The 20,672-nt window shown below is 38.9% G+C and overlaps 2 protein-coding genes and 1 long non-coding RNA gene across 3 annotated transcripts in view; 1 reads left to right on the top strand and 2 right to left on the bottom strand.

The window, feature by feature from the left end:
- Positions 1-20,672, bottom strand: part of atp8b2 (ATPase phospholipid transporting 8B2) — an 85,236-nt gene that overhangs the window by 7,561 nt on the left and 57,003 nt on the right. The gene's annotated exons all lie outside the window — the stretch shown is intronic.
- il6r (interleukin 6 receptor) lies at positions 4,136-20,168 on the bottom strand. The gene is made up of 10 exons (XM_017468925.3): positions 19,861-20,168; positions 16,282-16,959; positions 16,034-16,157; positions 14,630-14,802; positions 14,363-14,517; positions 13,902-14,055; positions 11,933-11,973; positions 8,198-8,249; positions 5,813-5,921; positions 4,136-4,774 (listed from the first exon to the last, which is right to left on the bottom strand). Exons 1-10 carry the CDS (start codon positions 19,946-19,948, stop codon positions 4,582-4,584), a joined length of 1,767 nt encoding a protein of 588 aa, XP_017324414.1. The 5' UTR covers positions 19,949-20,168; the 3' UTR covers positions 4,136-4,581.
- On the top strand, positions 12,087-15,726 carry LOC124628002 (uncharacterized). The gene is made up of 3 exons (XR_006982388.2): positions 12,087-12,213; positions 12,633-12,791; positions 15,467-15,726. It is a non-coding gene; the product is annotated as an uncharacterized LOC124628002 (long non-coding RNA).

Below are 20,672 nucleotides of genomic sequence, written 5' to 3'. Positions count from 1 at the left end.
TATTTTTTGTGCCTTTGGTGCCATCAGTAGCTTGGCAATATTATGTGTAATATTAATATCATTATCATTGTGAGAAGGGGGGAAGGGGTGGATGGAGAGTGTTTCAGGTTCATCTTTACGTTATAGCAACACCCAACGTTCAAACTATTAACCTTATTTAAATAACTTGTTTAAAATGTGCAACAGTGGACTGTTTTTATTTCTTACATGTACCGATAACTAGTGTTGGGTCCGAGTCCACCTTTGTCGAGTTTGAGTCTAGACCAAGTCCTTAACCAATCGAGACCGAGTCCAAAAGGGGCAGAGTCGGACTCAAGTCCAAGTCGAGTCTGGCCGAGTCCAGAAAGTAATTAAATTGAAAGAAGATTTGAATTTGCAATTGTAAATTCAACACTAAGCTGTTAAATTAATATTTTAACCTTCACAAACCAACGGCAACATAAATATAACAAAAATACCACTATTACATCTTTTAATCGTTTAAAATTTTTATTTCATGTCATCAGCACCTCAACTAGTTTCCTATCAAAAAATGGTTTCAATAAGAAAGGGCTACAGAGGTACATGTAGAACATTTATTATGTTACAAGCGTATGAAAATACAAATGAAGCTGTGTCATTATTGTGTCACTATCATGTCACAGCAAACCAGTTACTACCTTTCCCATCCTGCACTGTGGCCTACAAACATGGCCTGCAATTCCCAGAACACTCATTCATTCTAAATCACACACATCTGCATCAAATTCACAAGCATTCACAACCACAGTATAAAAAGACTGTTTTAACACAATGACTTGGTGAAGTATTGAGTGTTATCACCATACCAAGTGTTTGTACCCTGTTCCTCGTTTTGATTCATGGTCTTTGATCTAGTTTCTGGTTTCTCATTCTTGATTCTCGCCTTGCCTCGTTTATGCCTGTTTGTGTATCGCCTGACCATTGTCTTATGATTTGGATTTGTCTGCCTGTCTCTTTTTATTAAAAGCTCTTATCTGCACTTGTATCCATCCTAACCTTCATTATGTGGAATACGTGACAGAATACTTTGCCTTACCATGGATGCAGCAGGAAGACGGAGGGGACATCATGTTAAGGAAACCAAGTGAACCATCCCAGCTTTGGATTCGATCCAGTTTCCTCAGTGGACTTTTGTAGATCTCCCAGATCAGTATGATGGGTTTCATGGCTACCCTCAATATTTTCTTGTTGACTGCCAGCTCTATTTTTCAAGCCTAGTGGACCCCAAGCCTGGCAAAATGCAATGGCTAAGGTTCATGTTGTCCCGTTTTATTTGGCCCAGTCCGCCAGTGGGTTCAGTGTCTAGTAGCCATGGGATCCAGGGGACTGGAGAATGTAACTCAGATTGTGGGACTATTCATCATGGTGTTCGGCAGTCCAGAATCCAGGGCCATCCTGGAGGATCTTTTGGAGGAGGCCTGCCTCACAGAAACACTTGCTGTGCCGCTCACCACCTATTATGAATAGGCAAATTGGGTGAGCTCCTCCCCTAAGCTCCTTCCTGAGACCCACTATGTGGTCTCCTCTGCCGATCTCCAGACAAAGGTCAACGTGACGACGTGCTCCCCAAAACTCCAGCACGAGACCCACGAAGTAGTCTCACCTGCAGAGCTCCAGCATGAGACCCACGAGGCAGTCTCATTCCCAGAGCAAGTTCCTGTCTGAGGTCGAAGAGATGACCTCTCCAGCCAAGATCATGTCTGAGGTCGAAGAGACGACCTCTCAAGCCCATTTCCTGTGGAAGAGATGACCTCTCAAGCCAAGTTCTTGTCTGAGGTTGAAGAGACGACCTCTCAAGCCATGTTCCGGTCCAAAGTTGAAGAGATGACCTGCCAAGCCAAATTCCTGTCTGAGGTCAAAGAGACAACCTCCCACACCAAGTTCCAAACTAAAGGTCAACAAGGTGACCTTCCACGCCAAGTTCCAGTCTGAAATCGACGAGGCTGTAGACATGACCAACCAAGTTATGCTCATGCCTGAAACAGACATCGCGACCAACCAGGATTTGCTCCCGCCTGAAATCAACGTCACGACCAACCAGGTTCTGCTCACGCCTGAGGCAAATGTCACAATGTTACGTTTTCTCCCTCCTTCCTTCCAGGACACAGGCCTGGACCTAAACGCATGCTATCAATTAGAGCACCTTTCAGCAGATCTGTCTCTGCTAGTTGAAGCCCTCACTGCTGACCCTGATGTTTGTGGTCCCCCCCTTACGGTTCCGGATAACACCTGCCACGGTTTCCGTGGCTGTTTCTACTCAAACAGAGACACCCTCTGGTTTTTTTCCTGGGAATTCTTCTGATGAGGACATGGCTATCTCTGGGGTTGACCATGGCTTTAGCCCTGCTTCTGGTTCTCTCAGCCCCACACCATATTCACCCAGCAGCTCAGAGTATTCTCATGCCCCCCCCCCCCCTCCCCTCTCTCCATATCCTAACATTCCTTTATCCTCCTACAAATTATTCTCCCACGAACCCTGTGACCTGATCTATGTTACCCTCCATCTGCAATAACCCCCCGTATTTTCCCAGGCTTGTCTCCCTTGTGTTTTAATTCGATCTTAATTTTCATCCAACATACACACATATGCAGGTGAGTCGCAGGTTAGACGGCTTAAAGGTAATTCTGCCATTTTCTGCTTCATCATTCAGCATTCCAGCATCAACAAACTTCCAAGTAGGAAAAATGGCACCAAGTATCCAATATTTCTGTGTGATCCCCCTTGTGCAGCAATAAGTGCAACTAAATGTTTCCAGTGACTGTTGATCAGTCCTGCACATTGGCTTGGAGGAATTTTAGCCCGTTCCTCAGTACATTACAGCTTCAACTCTGGGAAGTTGGTGGGTTTCCTCACATGAACTGCTTGCTTCAGGTCCTTACACAACATTTCTATTGGATTAAGGTCAGGATTTTGACTTGGCCATTCCAAAGCGTTAACTTTATTCTTCTTTAACTTTGGTAGAACAACTTGTGTGCATAGGGTAATTTACTTGCTGCATGATCCACTTTCTCTTGAGTTTCCGTTCATGAACAGATGTCCTGATATTTTCCTTTAGAATTCACTGGTATACTTCATTCATCAATGATGGTAAGCAGTCCTGGCCAAGATGCAGCAAAACAGGCCCAAACCATGATATTACCACCACCATGTTTCACAGATGGGATAAGGTTCTTATGCTGGAATGCCGTGTTTTCCTTTAAGCTAACATAAAGCTTCTCATTTAAACCAAAAAGTTCTATTTTGGTCTCATCCATCCACAAAACCTTTTTCAGTTAGCTTTCTGACTTGCAGAAAGGCAGCAATGTTCTTTTTGGGGAGCAGTGACTTTCTCCTTGCAACCCTACCATGCACATTATCATTAGCCATTGTGAGAGAGGCCTTTAGTTGCTTAGAAGTTAACCTGGATTCAATTGTTACTTTGTGGAATATTACACGTCTTGCTCTTTGACGGATCTTTGTTGGTCGACCATACTTTTGCTACTCACAGATATCTAATACAGGATCATTTTCCTCAATAAATAAATGACCAAGTATAATTTTTTTGTCTTATTTGTTTAATTGGGATATTTGTCTACTTTTAGGACTTGTGTGAAAATCTGATGATCATATTTATGCATAAATGTAGAAAATTCACAAACTTTCACGCACCACTGTACTGCTGGTTTTCTTAACAGTACATCCTTTCATCAGATAACTAAATTCACATGGAAAGGACTGCTGTTGGTTGAAGCATATTAATGCCTTCTCTGCATTTATAAGATGCTCCATCGAAAGTTCTCCAAGTTTTCCATCTCCAAATTGAGTTTTGACTCCAATCATCCTATTATCAAATTGGCCCAAATGGTTGGATTTAGGATTCTGTGAATAGAGAATGCACATCCTTATGCATTCTGCATAAGGTAGTAGCCCTTTGAAGTTTATTCCATGAGGAGAAGTGCTCAATGAATATGCTGACTGGGTCATAGTCTCCAGTCTCTTTTCTTATTTATATACATGACTTGATATATTTATTGGCTCCTCAGGTAAACAGATCCAACTTAATTCAAATACATTAATTTTTTTTTTTTTTGCTGTAGACTGAAGACATTTGGGTGTGAGATCAAAAGACGAATATGAGTTTAGAATTTCAGCTTTTATTTCATGGTGTTTATATGTAGATGTGTTTTAGTGACATAGAACGTAGCACCTTTTGTATCAGACCACCCAATTTGCAAGCAAAAATATTGGAACATGTGACTGAGAAGTGTTTCATGTTACCAAGGTGAGTCCTGTAAGATGGATTGTCTAAACAATAAATCGCTCTGAACATCTACTCTTGATTTTAGACTTCAGTTTCACCTGTGAAAACTGCATTTGTTGTTATAAAGAATGGAAGCCAACATGAAGATCAGAGAGCTGTCTATGGGAGAAAAGCAAACCATTTTGAGAGGCAAATCAGTGTATGTGTGTGTGTGTGTGTGTGTGTGTGTGTGTGTGTGTGTGTGTGTGTGTGTGTGTGTGTGTGTGTGTGTGTGTGTGCGCTTTCAGAGAGTGCCTTGGCACTGTAACAGATTCTTTACTCAAGATCTATAAGATTCACTGGGAGAAAAAAAGTAGTCCACATTGTGTAAGTAGATGCCTTCCCCTTCCCCTTCCTGAAGATTGCTTCTCTGAGTCATCAGGGGCTGCTGAAGGAGAGGAGTAGGAGAGGAACAAGAGCAGGCTGAAGAGACACTCTCCTTTTTCTTTTTAGACATCAATGGCATTCTGTTTCTGAGAGAGAAAGGCAGACAGAAACCCATGAGGAAAACAGTGGGACCTTAAGGTGGTCACTGCAAACCAGTTCACTTTTTATTTAATATTATTTGATCATCCTCTGGTTTAATTTATTGTGCATCATATTCACTTTACACCGATCATTCTGTTCAAAATTTCACACACGCCTGGATCTTAATGTATCGTGTTGCCTTCTTGAGCAACAGTGAATGTTTGTACCTGTTGTAATAGTTGTGTACGAGTCCCTCAGTCGTCCTCAGTGTGAAAAGATGGATCTCAAAATCATATAGCTACTTTTCGAAATGGGTCAAATATGCAGAAGATGCTGGATAAGCAACAGTGGGCAGTTTAACTGCTCAGGACAAACAAGGGATTCATGAACAACTATCACAAAACAAACACAGTCGTGGATCATCCAGGTAACGACACACAGTATTGAGAATCAAGCGTATGTAAACTCTTGAACTGGTTCATTTGTGTAAATTTAGTTAGTATTGTGTCTTGTGGAGTATATGTAGACATCTGTTATTTGAAATAGCTTATCCAGGTACTAAATTAAAACAAATGCAATTTTTATGATCCCTCTTATTTAAAAAAAAAAAAAATATTGCAGATTCTGTAAGGCATATGTAAACTTTTGACCTCAACTGTACATAATTAATCTGTGATCATTAAAATGACTATGCTCAGTTTAGGCAATGTTTTAAGCAATGCAAGCTGTATTCTGTACAAAATGTACTGTATAAATCAGGCATATTAGGAATGCTAATATAGATCTGATGTCCTGGAATATTTTAGGGAATATATTATGGAAAGCCATAGCAGGAAAAAACAATTGTGATAAGGGACCTGGAGTAAACCTGTGCTTACAAGTAACCAGTAGATTCTAAGTTCAAATCCCAGGACTACCAGTGGGCCATTTGTGGCCTCTTTTAACTCCACTATTGTTCAGCTCCATCACTGGCCTGTGACCTAGAGTGAAAGAATACTGTGGATTTATGAAGCAGAAACTGAATTAAGAAAGTGCAGAAGTACCTGAGAGAGTAGACAGAGATTATAATGAAGGTGAAAAGGAGGCAGACTCCCACTATGCACATCACATTCACCCACATTACACCATCACCGTCAGCAGCAGGTCTAATCTCTGTCACACCAGAGAGAGAGAGAGAGAAAGAGAGAGAGAGAGAGATGTCAAGGACATATATAACTCACAAAGGTGGTTACATTACTGATGCCATGATTTCTTTGCCTTTTAGTGCATTACCCTCTTGATCAATGGCAGACAACAAAATAACACAATTAATTTAAAATAAAATAAAAAAAACCATACTGTACCTCATTAAGTATAACTATGAAAAAAATACCTGTATTGGATCTACTTGTTAATTTAGATATGTTTAGTATGTTTGAAAATCATATTTATACCGGGAAAACCTCAAGTTAGTTTTATTTGAGACCTCTGACTCACATAAAGTGTTTAGCAGTGGTGACCTGTCTAAAGGGACAAGTGGGACTCACCCCCATTGGACATTTGGTATGCCCCACCATTTACAGTGTCAGCCATTCAACAAGATTGAAAATTTCAGGTCCTACTTCACAACTCCATAGATAGGTGACAAGAAAATGGTGCGACATGAAAACAGAGGAGAAAAAAATATATATCTACACTGTATTCAGGTGATCAAGCACATCACACAGGGAAGCCATTTTTAAAGCTGTTTCAGCTGACATGCTGGAAGTGTTGTACAGTGTTAAAAGAAGATGCTGTAGCAAACGGAACAGATTTATAAGCCAGCTTTCATCCTCCAAAAAAAAAAAACATACAAGTATCAATTTCCTTAGTGTAACCTTAATCTTCCTTCTCGTCCTCTGTTTATATAGCGGCCCATCCTCTATTTATATAGCGGCCCATCCTCTGTTTATATAGCGGCTTTTCTCTTGTTATAATAAACTAGTTTTATTTGTCTTAATTTATGGGTTTGTGTTGGCTCACTTTCAGTATTGTTCATATTCCTTTCATTAAAGTCAATTAAATGACTGGGTTTCACAAACCTTTCTCAATTATATTCTTAGTCCCTGAACTTGTGAATTAGCATGAGGATGTGTTTTTGAGAGAAACTACAAAACACTTCTGTAAGTCACACTGGATGAGGGTGTCTGCCAAACACTGCAAACCTAATCAAAATAAATAAATAAACATGGCAGTATATTCCATATATAAATGTCCAGTAGTCCTTGCAAATTGTATGATTTGAAGTGGATCAAAGGTGCAAACACGCACGCACGCACGCACGCACCTAGGCTCTACACCAGGGGTGTCAAACTCATTTTATTTCAGGAGCCACATATAGCATAATTAGATGTCAAGTGGGCCAGGCCAATAAAATCATAGCATAATTACCTATAAATAACAATAAGTCCATGTTTTTCCCTTTGTTTTCATGCAAAGAAGTACAAATATATTAGGAAAATCTTCATATTTAATGAAATATCCTTTTACAAAACATATTATGAACAACCTCAGATTTCTTAAGACAAACGTGCAATTTGCTTCCGATTATCATTTACATGTGTGCATTACAACTGGTCACAGTGTAATAACAAACAGCAGAAGGCGTATTGCTACCATCTGCTGTTCGGTCTGAGTCCCAGGGATGTGCTCTGACTAAAACAGTGCTCCCCTAGCGGATAATTTAGGAATAGCATTTTATTAAAAATTTCTAGTTTGTGTCTTTTATGCATTTTTTCACTTTCAAAATTCATTGGCCCACGGACCATACGTCTGACCCCCCTGCTCTACACTGTCAACCTTGGTTAATGATATGACCTCAAATATAGTTAAAAGGTACATCTAAGTTCACTTAAAATTAGCTGAAAAAAAGTAAAAATATCTTGAATAGTCAAATTTATCTGCTATTTCTTATTATAAAATGAAACCAAATCTAAGATTATTGAGCTTATGTTTAGACACATTTTACGATGCTTACTGACGTTCCTTGTTCTGTTGGCAGATAACGTAGCTCCTTTCTAGAAATAAATGCTTAATATTTGCAAGATGATCTGCCAATAGACAGAGACTATTTCAATTTCAAATTACAAAAAAAATTAAATAAATAAATAATAATAATAATAATAAAAAGAAAACGTCTAGAAATAGGTTTCATAATCTTATATTAGGCTTCTTATAATCTTTTAATAGGAAATGCTGGATCAGTTTGACTATATTCAAGATATTTAACTTGCTAAAATGTCATGTTTTGTAGTGTAGAGTACAGTGTAGTGTAGTTTGTTGCTAATTATTAATATTAGATTAAGGGATAAATTCTTAAAGTCAGATACTGATACATACTAATTTTAAGTAAGTCTATCTTGAATACCTGAGTTTTCATTGCTTGTAATAAGCACAGCATACATACTCACCTACTTCATCTTCCAACCCCCCGGAACCTTCAGGAAATATCCACATTGGTCCCTAATACAGTATGCAGATAAGACAGCTCTTAAGTGACAGGGCATGTATATACTGTCCTCAACAATTAATCTGAACAGAATTTGCTGGATACAAATAGCTGTAATGAAGCAAACTTTTTTCTGCTAAAACAGACAACACAATTATTAGTACACATTTAAAACTTAATGCATTCTACCTTTCAAACAAAGTAACATGGGCTACTTTACTATAATGACTGATGAAGTTTCTCCAACAGGATTATCCATTAGGAGTTCACATTGTGTATTTGAAAGATTAATACCCCCTCAGGATTACCCCTTTGCATGTCCATGCTTATATATATATATATATATATATACACACACACACACGTACACAGTAGCATGGTGGTGCAGCAAGTAGTGTTTCTGCCTCACAACACCAGGGTTTCGAGGTCTGTGTGGAATTTCTGAGCATGTTTTCCCGATATCTGTGTGGGTTTCCTCTGGGTTCTCCATCATCCTACCACCTCCAAAACATGCCTGTAGGAGGACTTGTATTCTAAATCGTTCCTATGTGTGATTAAGTAAATAACGTTGCAATCAAAATTATTCAACCTCCAATGCAAATCAGGTTTATTGTCACAATTTACAGACTTTCAGCTGTTTTCAATGAACAAATCAAACAAAAGCAATTGAAATAGTTGCGAATGCTTCAAGTTTCCCCAAATTCAACTGAAAATGTAGCTTATAATGACTTTTCCAGTCTCAAAATGATTCAACCCCTTAATGGCAAGCATCTTTAGTGCTTAGTAGAGCACACTTTTGCTGTTATGATCTGCTGCAAATGAGATGCAGAGTTTCTGGCAGTGTTCCTGAGGAAGCTTAACCCATCCCTCAGGAGCAATGGCCTCCAGTTCAGTAATATTCTTGGGTTTGCGTACTGCAGCCGCCGCCTTCATATCTCACCAGAGATTTTCTATAGAGTTCAAGTCAGCTGACTGTAATGGCCCTGTAGAATCTTTCAGGATGACTTCTGCAACCAAGAATTGGTGGAATTTGAAGTATGCTTGGGATCACTGTCCTGTTGGAAGGTCCAATGACGCTCAAGCTTCAGCTTCCTCACAGACGGCATGACTATCTCCTAGGATTTCCTGATACTTCAATTAATCCATCTTATCTTCCACACGCTGCAGGTTTCCAGTGCCAGAGGATGCAAAGCAGCCCCAGATCATCACCGAGCCACCACCATGCTTGACTGTGGACACAGTGTTCTTTCTTCATTCTTCTTCCTCCAGACATACCGCTGATCCATCGTGCTGAAAAGTTCCAGTTTTGTTTCATCGCTCCACAGAACAGAATCACAAAACTTCCGTAGTTTTTTATATGATTCTGAGCTGACTTTTCTTGTGCTTTTGGGTCAGTAGTGGTGTACGTCTTGGAGTTCTGGCATGGAAACCTTCTGCATTTAGTACGTGCCTTACTGTGCTCACTGAAACCTCAGTGCCTGTTGCCACCAAGTCTTCTCAGAAATCTGCTTGCAGCCATTGATAGCTTCCTTTTTCTGCCTCGTCCAGGTATTTCATGTATTTTCTGCCTCTAGCCAGTTCAGGTATTTCATGTGTTCCAGCTCAAACACACCTGGTGCAACTAATGAATCCCTTGATTAGTTGCATTAGATGTGCTTGAGACATCACATATTTTGCATATTTGTGCTGCTGTGATGGATTCTATTCAGCGGGTTGAATAATTTTGAGACTGGAGAAGTCATTATATTGCATTTTCAGTTGAATTCGGGGAAACCACTTGAAGCATTCATTGTGTTGAACTATTTCAAATGCTTTTGTTTGATTTGTTCACTGCAAACAACTTAAAGTCTGTCAATTTTGGCAAAAAACCTGATTTGCAGTGGAGGATGAATAATTTTGATTGCAACTGTATGTGTCTTGTGTCGCAATTAAGGTTTAGAGGAAACGCTAAAACTGGGTTGTGATAATGCACACATCAGAATATAGCCCTCACTGTTCTCAAAACTAATAAGACACTACACCTTCATGCTAACATGTTATCTGGAAGCCTTTTCAGGAGCTTCTAATACTATTAAAACACAAAATGTAGCCTGAAACCACTCAGTTCCTCATATAAGCTAAAGATTGTGACATGATCACTATGTTGTGGATAAAAAAATGTCATAAAATAAACATAAGGGAGACCTAGCATCCAGCAAAGGGGAGAAGAAGAAAAGACGGGCACCAAGACACACAGAAGCAGTGTGAGGCGGATATTGACTGATATTGAATATTGAATTGGATTCACACTTTAAAGATCTTAGATCTTTAAAAGTAATACACTATGGTTTATTAGTCAAAAAGTCAAAAAGAAGTATACGAGCTGAGGAGTGCTAACACACACACACACACACACACACACACACACACACACACACACACACACACACACACACACACACACACACACTCTCGTACAGTCAAGGGCAGGCAAGTAGACATACACACACACACACACACACACACACACAAACACACACACACACACACACAAACACACACACACACTCTCTCTCTCACACACATACTACAACAACTTTATAAGAATAATAAAAAGGAATATTAAGATATTATAAGGGTAATATCTTATAATAATAATATATATATATACTCTTTATAAAAAGCAGAATAATAGGAAATGTGGGACAGTAGAAGGGTAATACAATGATATTATGAAGTAGGAAGTACAGTAAACCGTGTTTTCAAGCAGTATAACTATATATAAAATAGAGATATAGAGCTAATATGAAAATAAATTATAAACTAGAAATGCAGGCTCGCAAGGAAGGCCTTAATTTTAAGAAAGAACCATGAGGAGCCATTTATAAGGGTGGCTGAGTCAAGCTGCCCCCCCGCGAGATAACAGTAAGACCAAGGTCACTCTAGATTGTTTAGTCTCTCCACTTGGATTTTACAGGTAATTCAAATCCTCTGGTTTCGATTCTCTGGGTTACTGAAATCCTCTGGTTTCGATTCTCTGGGTTACTGAAATCCTCTGGTTTCGATTCTCTGGGTTACTGAAATCCTCTGGTTTCGATTCTCTGGGTTACTGAAATCCCTTAGTTTTGAGTCTCTGGGTTATTGAAATCCCTTGGTTCTGATTTTATGTGTAATCTGAAACCCCTGGTTTTGATTCTATGTGTAAGTGGAATAGCCCTTTTCTGGAACATAAGAGTAAGGTAGATGAGCTCTTTTTTAAAACCCTATTGGTAGTGAGATCATAGTCTTCTTGAAACATATGGGTTATTTACTGTGTAAGTACAGTATAAATACTGGAGCTTAAGCTCAGGGTATCGGATCACTTCTGAGAATTCTCATCGGTGTGGATCTCGTGTGGTGGAATGGAACAATAAAGCTGGACCCTTGCTTCTTCTCACTCACAGCTGGTGTATTTTTTTTCTATCTCCAACTGGGCTCAGAGGTAGATGTGAGTATTGGCTTCTATGTTGAATTTTAAGTGTTTTTGGGTAATAGGCTAAATTTGAGCCTTTATGTTTTAGAAAAGACTATTGACAGTTTTTGTCAATAGCTTGTTGGAGGCACTGATGACAAAACCTCTACAACTCTACAACTGTGATCCTTAGGGATTTTTTAATCCCCTGTGTGTGCGCGCATGTGTGCACGTGCTTGTGTGTGTGTGTGTAGAGGTAGAACTTACCAGACTGGTATTAATGTCAGGGGCAACAGTGGTTTCAGGAGCTATAAAGACAGAAACACACACACTTATGTTATAAAGTGGGCTTGTTTTGTTTGTGAATTTGTATCTTATGTCCCCATTTTGATTACTATATGTAATAATTTTGTTATCTTTTCTTTTTGCAATCTTCAACGGTCAAGTTTCAGTGAGTCTGTGCCCATGATAGCCTCAGATTCTTGTTCTGGGCTGACAGGAGTGGAACCGGATGTGGTCTTCTGCTTGCGTATCCCATCCAACTCAAGGTTCGATGTTTTGTGCATGCTGAGATACTTTTCTGCTCACCATGGTTGTAATGAGTGATTATTTGAGTTACAACATCATTCCTGTCTGCTTAAAACAGTCTAGCCATTCTCTTCCGATATCTCTCATCAACAAGGCGTTTCATCTTGCAGACCCTCCGCTCATAGGATATTTTTTTTGTTTAGTGTTTAGCACCATTCTGTGTAAACTCTAGAGACTGAAATACTCAAACCAGCCCATCTGGCACCAGCAACCATGATCAAAGTCACAGAGATCACACTTTTCCTACATTCTGATGTTTTACAATATGTGAAAATTACTTGAAGCTCGTGACCTGTATCTGCATGATTATTCCATTATCAAAAATATTACTTTGTGACATGGCTGCTATTAACATTATATTTATCATTGTTTTAACTAGATCGAAATTTATTATTTAAAGAAGCATCCAAACATGGTTCCTGGTTCGATCCTAGGCTCGGTTTAAGGTCTGTGTGGAATTTATGTGCATGTTCTTCAAGTGGATCTGTTGGTTTCCTCTGGGTTCTCTGGTTTCCTCCCACCTCCCAGAAACATGCCAGTAGGTGGACTGACTCTTATAAATTGCTCTTGTGTGTGAATAAATGAATAAGTGCAAATGTATATCTTTTTGCTGCCCAGTGATGGACTGCTTTAGATGGATTAAGGTTTAGATAAACTGCTAAAACTGGAGTGGTGTTAATGAACATTCAGGAATCATTAGAATAGTCATGACACTTATTTCCATGTTCTCATCACCTCAAAACACAGGTGCTTTTCAGCCTCTCTCTAGCACCTTGGGTGTTTTTGAGATGTATGAAGGTAGCCCTGTCTCCTCCAATGGCCAAAGGCATTCGGATGCTGCTGTATTTCGATGACTTACTTCTATACACCCCCATTCAAGGCACAGGCCCACCACCCTCATTGTTCATATTATGACTCTCTGTCTCATGATATAAAAGGGTTCCCTAACACCAAAACAGCCAACACAACTCACGGATGATTGTGGTTCTCCCTGTAGAATGCACTGGCCCCGTCATATACACTGTACGGCTTTCACATTTACCACTGAGTCTTACCACAGAATTGCACAGAATTCAACAACCAGGCCACAACTAGGCGACTTCTCCAGTTTGTACAAGGTTAACAATGCTCCTACCAGTAGCATAAGCTGCTTCATCATGACACTGTTACATGCATTATTCAGGTTATTTAGAAGGGGTGAAAAAGAACGCTAGTAACGTATACATCCAGTTGATTCTCAATACCATGGCATTCATAGATTCTCAATCCGGTATTCGTAGAATCCCAGTTGCATAAGTATGTAACAATCATGTAACTAGTGTTTTGTTAGAAAGACAGCATTAAATTAGACAGACATGTAAAATACATAACGTGTTAAATACGTGATATTTTAAGGGGAAACATATGGGTGGTGCCGTAAATTTGTATTTGAATATAATCTTATCCATAATCTTAAATGGTACAATGTTTTTGTGCAAAAACACTCGTTTTGTGTTTCGACAACATATTCCGTGTGGATCTGTATAATTGAATCATTGTGTGTAATGTTCATTCTGTTTATTCTATACAATCATTTTGAACTTCCTTGAAGGTGAAGGAGTCATAATTCTGGAGTTGTATGTGGCATGTGTGTGCGCACTGTAATTACCCGTCCATGTGTAGTTATACACAGACCTGGTCCAGTCACTCCACTGTCCATCATACTCATCTTTTGCACGAATCTGAACCTCGTACCGAACATGTGACAGAGCGTCTGAAATCAACCAGAAGAGCTCTGCATCCTCTATGTCCACCTGCTGATACTACACACACACACACACACACACACACACACACACACACACACACACACACACACACACACACTAAACATACTGGTTCTCTCAGACTGAAATGTTAATGCACATTTACTACGATTTGTGATTTAAGGTCACATACTATACATGCAGAAACCTCAATGTCTCATAAAATGTTTTATGATGTTAAGATATGTTTTTCCCACAAGACTTATGCTCTCATATACAAATATGTACAGTAGCAGAATATGAGAAAAAAAAACACACACACACACACACACACACACACACACACACACGTGCATACACGTACCTCTTTGGCATGCTCAGGACGATATCTCAGTTGGTAAGAAAGGATGTAGTAAAAGCTCTGCTTCCAGGTGGCAGGTAAAGACCAGGAGACCTTCAGCGTGTGAGGCTCACCCTTGACTGACTTTACTACAACTCGAGCTGGAGGATCTGGCTTTACTAGGAGAAAGAGAGCATACAATACAATAACATTAAAATCATATCTAGAATATGTATAAAAAAAATATTTTGGAAAAAAAAAAGAAAAAAAAAGAAATACATATACACTCACTGATGTTTTGAGGAATGTAGTTGTATGGAGAACTTGTGGCATTGCCTGCTGTATTAGTCACACACAGTTGAGCTGTATAGGATCTTCTGTCAATCCCTTCACTAGGTAACGCACACCAGCAGCGGGAGTGCTTAACAGAGTACGAACAATTCACACGGGAAATCTTCTCCAATCTGAAAAGGGAGAGAAAGAATGGTTGTAATTCTTCAAAAAAAAGACAACCAAAATGTACAGTACCTTTAGTGGGGTGCACTATACATTTCCAGTATAAGAATACAGTGAAAACAATTGATTAATTCAAATACAAATGGCCAGAGGTCTATAAAAATGATGTATTAATGGTGAGAGAGGGCTTTGGACTCTTCACTAACGGAGTGTTGGTATTTAGATCTAAACAGTAGTTCTTAACTACAGTCTTGGGAACTTACTGCCTCCACAGTTTCCTGTACTCAATGCACCTGATCTAGCTCATCAACGTATTAAGCCCACCGTGAGTTAAGATTAGAAAAAAAACGTAAAGCTATGTAGCACAATGAATCTTACCAGGCCAATAATATTGTCAATTTTGTTTAAGAGTAGAAGACAGTGCCACATAGCAACTGCTTGCAGAAATACGCAGGTTTTGACCTGGCGACTATGGTGAATTTTATTATGATGTGCATTATATTAATGGAAGAATATTTCAAATCGAGCAATGATTAACCGTAATATTTTTGAAGGCAGGCCTAAAAGTTCCCTGCCTGTATACATCTTTATTTTCACAATGATCACACCTTAAAAATTTCTTTATGTGCACCTGACCATTGACTCCTGAAACCTTATCTTTCTTTTTCTTAGTGCTTAAGAGATTTCACTGAGCAGCACATGCAAATGAGGGCTTTATCCTCACAGTCAACGGACACCAGCTGCACCCTGCATCTTCTTCCAAACACGTTTGCCGTGGCAGAGTGTAAAACTCTACAATAATGATCAGAAGGTTGTGAGCCCTCAAGTCAAGCTGTAGGGTTTGAATTGGGTCCTGTATCAGTTGTGTGTGTTTTTCATAAAAAGCCAAATGAATACATGTAAATGTAAATCCATTAAAAAAAAATATATTAGTCTCTGTTGTCTCATCGTTTTGATTTCTTATTCACCAGATACTGTAAAGGTCTAATACAATAAGGAAAGTCTAATGAACCTGTACATCAGTGAGACAAAGCAACAACTAATAATTAGATGTCTCATGATATGACTTCTAATCACTTACAGGAATTTAGGGGTTCAAAATGGAAAGAATGGAAGATCATGTCCATCTGAACAAAAGCATTCCTGAACATTCACTAACTTTGAATGACTCACTCATTCACTCTCTCTCTCCCTCGCTCTCTCTCACACACACACACACACACACACACCCACCCTTACCCTTTCCTGAGGAACATGTAACACTGAGGCTGTGGGATGATGGGCTGTCTAGATATCCACTCACACCGGATTTTGCTGATGTGAGATTTCTTGTAGCATGACAGGGTAGGTCTCTCTGGAGGGACTATGAGAGATATGAGTGTTTGGGTGGTGTATTAGTCACCAGAATGACACCAGAGGATTTATGCATCATTTGTCATCAATATGTCAGTGTGTGTGTGTGTGTGTGTATATTCATGTTTCCTTACTGCCAACACTGATTTTAACAGATGAAACTAGTTTGCCTCTCCTATAGCAGCTGTAGTTCCCTGAGTCAGTCAACCGAAGCGCAGGAAGTCTCAAAGCCCCACCAATTTCCAAACGCTCTCGCATGAGCTGACCATTCCGGGTCCACCGTGCCTGCCTCTTAATGGACCTGGTCACTCTCAATCCCTCCACCTTCTCGTCATAGTCCTCATCCTCTTCATATTCTGTGGTGGTACTCCTCTCAGTGCTCAAACCCATTTCCAGGGTTATGCTAAAAGCCCCTCCTTCTTCTGTAACTCTGCCCACACTGTTGGGTTTAGTGGATTGATTAACCGCCTGCAAACCTTGCCCACTTCCCATTTGCACCTTTGCTGAGCTGATAGCCATGTTAGCAGTGGTTACAGATTCACTAACTTTAGCATATACTCCAGTTGCAGTTTGAAGTTTGTGTTTTCCATTGGTGGCAAAGTTCTCAGTTTGTAAATTGTGTATTCCAGTAGTACCAGGACTCTCTCTGGCTTTTTGAGATTTCAAATGGCTAGTTACATCTCCTCTTCTCCCGAGTCTCTCTTTGTGTTTCGTACTCATTACTAATGAGACGCTATCCACAGTGACATCGCCCCTGCATCCCAGGATGACCTCTGACCCCACGTTCAAGGTCAGCACACCAGGATAGGATTCTAAGAGAAAATGAACAATTCAAATTAGTCAAATTTTGATATCATTATGTGTACTGTTAAAGAAAAACATATCAGATACCTTGCAATAAGGTAACATTCATTCACAAGACCATCAGACTTATTAATAATTGTTATTGATTTACTTTTCTAATACTTTTTTTTTTATTCGATTTTTCACATTGTTGCTACAATTGTTGTGTGATAGTTGTGTTAATTTCATGCAAGCCTCTTCTACTGTGCTAATGATGATGACTGTTCATTAATTATTTCATTCATTCACCTCCAATAACTGCATAAACCTGAGGTGAGAATACACCCTGGAATAGCCCCCATGCAATCCTTCTTGACATTGTGAAACCTTTCTTCCTGAGTGTACTGAGGATCTAGACCACACCAGCACTTTTACATTTTAATGATCAGCTTGCAAGCAGGAATAGAGGTGAGCCGTTATTAGGGGTATTACAATAGCCCCTGTACTTGTTCCCCAGTTTCCTGAATTTGCATGTACAGCGGTTGACTGATTTGTACAGATAAACTGTTAAATTGCACAACAAAGCACCACAGTCTCAGTTCCGTCTTCTGAATGTTACTCTGACTCATCTCCATTTGATCCTTCTATATCACATTCATATGCTCTTTTAAAAAATAAAAGTGACTTTAAATCTAAGAGTATTGAAGTCTTCTCTTAGGTATTTAATACTGATTTTCCGTATTTATCAGATAATTCTGAAAACAGAGAAATCAGTATAGTACACAGTTTTTTTTTTGACTTTTAGACTGAATGATGAGCAGCTAAAAGTACCAGCATCAGGGAAAACCCTAGATGCAAAATAAGTGAAACCTTGGCCTTTGAGAACAAAAAAAAAATCTGTGTAAATATGACCTCAAACATTATCAGATTTTCCGAAGTCCTAAAAGTAGATGAAGAGAACCCAATTAAACAAATGAGACAAAAATATTATACTTGGTCATTTAGTTTTTGAGGAAAATGATCCATTATTACATATCTGTGAGTGGCAAAAGTATGTGAACCTTTGCTTTCAGTATCTGGTGTGACCCGCTTGTGCAGCAATAATTGCAACTAAACATTTGCGGTAACTGTTGATCAGTCCTGCACATCGACTTAGAGGAATTTTAGCCCGTTCCTCAGTACAGAACGGCTTCAACTCTGGGATATTTGTGGGTTTCTCACGTGAACTGCTCGCTTCAGGTCCTTCCACAACATTTATATTGGATTAACGTCAGGACTGTGACTTGGCCGTTCCAAAACATTAACTTTATTCTTCTTTAAACATCATTTGGTAGAACGACTTGCGTGCTTAGGGTCGTTGTCTTGCTGCATGACCCACTTTCTCTTGACATTCAGTTCCTGGACAGGTGTCCTGACATTTTCCTTTAGAATTCACCGGTGTATATTTTATATAATTATATATATATATATATATATATATATATATATATATATATATATATATATATATATATATATATATATATATATATATATATATATATATATGAAAAATTGAGAATTCATTGTTCCATAAATGATGGCAAGAAGTCCAGGCCCAGATGCAGCAAAACAGGCCTGAACCATGATACTACCACCATCACGTTTCACAGATGGAATAAGGTTCTTATGCTGGAATGCAGTGTTTTCTCCAAACATAATACCTCTCATTTAAACCACAAATTCTATTTTGGTCTCATCCACCCACAAAACATTTTTATTTGAACCTTCTGGCTTGTCCATGAGATTTTTAGCAAACTGCAGAAGGGCAGCAGTGTTCTTTTTGGAGAGCGTTGACTTTCTCCTTGCAACCCTGCCATGCACACCACTGTTGTTCAGTGTTCTCCTGATGATAGACTCATGAACATTAACATTAGACAACGTGAGTGGGGCCGTTAGTTGCTTAGAAGTTACCCTGGGTTCCTTTATGAACTCGCGGACTTCCACGTCTTGCTCTTGGAGTGATACTTGTTGGTCTCCACTCCTGGGGAGGGTAACAATGGTCTTGAATTTCCTCCATTTGTACAAAATCTGTCTGACTGTGGATCGGTGGAGTCCAAACACTTTACAGATGGTTTTGTAATCTTTTCCAGCCTAATGAGCATCAACAACTCTTTTTCTGAGGTCCTAAGAAATCTCCTTTGTTTGTGCCATGATACATGAACATGATCTTCACAGATCAGACTTTGAATAGATCCCTGTCCTTTAAATAAAGCAGGGCACTCACTTATAACTGATTGTCATCCCATTGATTGAAAACACCTGACTCTAATTTCACCTTCAAATTAAACTGCTAATCCTAGAGGTTCACATACTTTTACCACTCACAGATATGTAATATTGGATCATTTCCCTCAATAAATAAATGACCAAGTATAATATTTTTGTCTCATTTGTTTAATTGGGTTCTCTATCTACTTTTAGGACTTGGGTAAAAATCTGATGATGTTTGAGGTCATATTTATGCAGATATATAGAAACTTCAAACAAACCCACAAACTTTCAAGCACCACTGTACTTAATCATTTTATTATTACACCTACAGTTGGTGAGACAAGTGGCATAGACAGATTAGCAGTCACACACTATATCCCCACACTATGCCTATTTTAGAAAAAGGCAGTCGATATGTAATTATCTTGAATGTATTTAAAAATATATATATATATATATATATATATATATATATATATATATATATATATATATATATCTTCATCATATATAGACACACACACCATTTGCTCAATGATGCGAAATAGATATGACTACTGTAAATTATATTAGCAGAGTGAGCACGCAACGTGTTTATTCCATAAGCAAACAGCCTGATCATCGTCCTCATTCATCTGTAACAGTAACAGCTGAAATGAAGGCTATCGTTCCTTTACCTTTCCGAGGACATGCTGGACTGTCCTGATCACAATGCACTTTGGCCGCACACAGCACAAGTAGAGTAAGTGCAATCGGGACGCTCATGGCTCAGTAGTTCACCAAATAATTGCAGTTGATGAGGATCACAAACAGGAACAAGAGAAACATCATGAGAAACATAAAGGATAGATCATTAAATATCACCTCATTATCCTTTTTTGGCGTTTAAAATCCAGCTGTCTGTCAAGCTTAAGCCACTTCTTAAAAATAGCGTTCGGCAGATGGGTGGATGTTTTTCCTTGAAGTTCCTCCCCTCCTCTCCTCCCTCTCTCTCTCACTAACTGTGTGTTTCATAAATTGCATAACAGTGAAGCAGTTTAACCCCTCTTATGCACACAAATGAGACAAATAGGCTGTTCAGACACAGGAAACAGGATGGGAAGGCTGATATGGTATTGAAATGAACTCAGAATATGTTGCATACCTTTAAAATGCTTTCAGAGTTCACAGAACATGATCGAAAAAAAAAATCTTCATCGTTAAAAATGAAATATATAATAATATAAAAATAAAAAGGCATTTCAGCTGGACCTTGTTTTTACTGAGGAGTATTGACAAACTGTCAGTGTGACATGCTAGACACAAACACACAGTCCATTTTTAAATACTATTTTAATCATATTCGTCCACCCCCCCCCCATTACATCAGACTCCCCACCCTCATGATGTAAGGGTTAGATAATAGTTTAATACTTTACAGATGCTGGTTCACAAAGTAACACAATGGCTTGTCTCTTATTGCAATAAACAAATGATTAAACAGTAGTTC

Source organism: Ictalurus punctatus, chromosome 1 (genome assembly GCF_001660625.3).
Source record: "Ictalurus punctatus breed USDA103 chromosome 1, Coco_2.0, whole genome shotgun sequence".
In the NCBI taxonomy this organism is placed as follows: Eukaryota; Metazoa; Chordata; class Actinopteri; order Siluriformes; family Ictaluridae; genus Ictalurus; species Ictalurus punctatus.
Note: the sequence above shows the minus strand (reverse complement) of the source record. Positions and strands in the feature narration are given on the sequence as shown.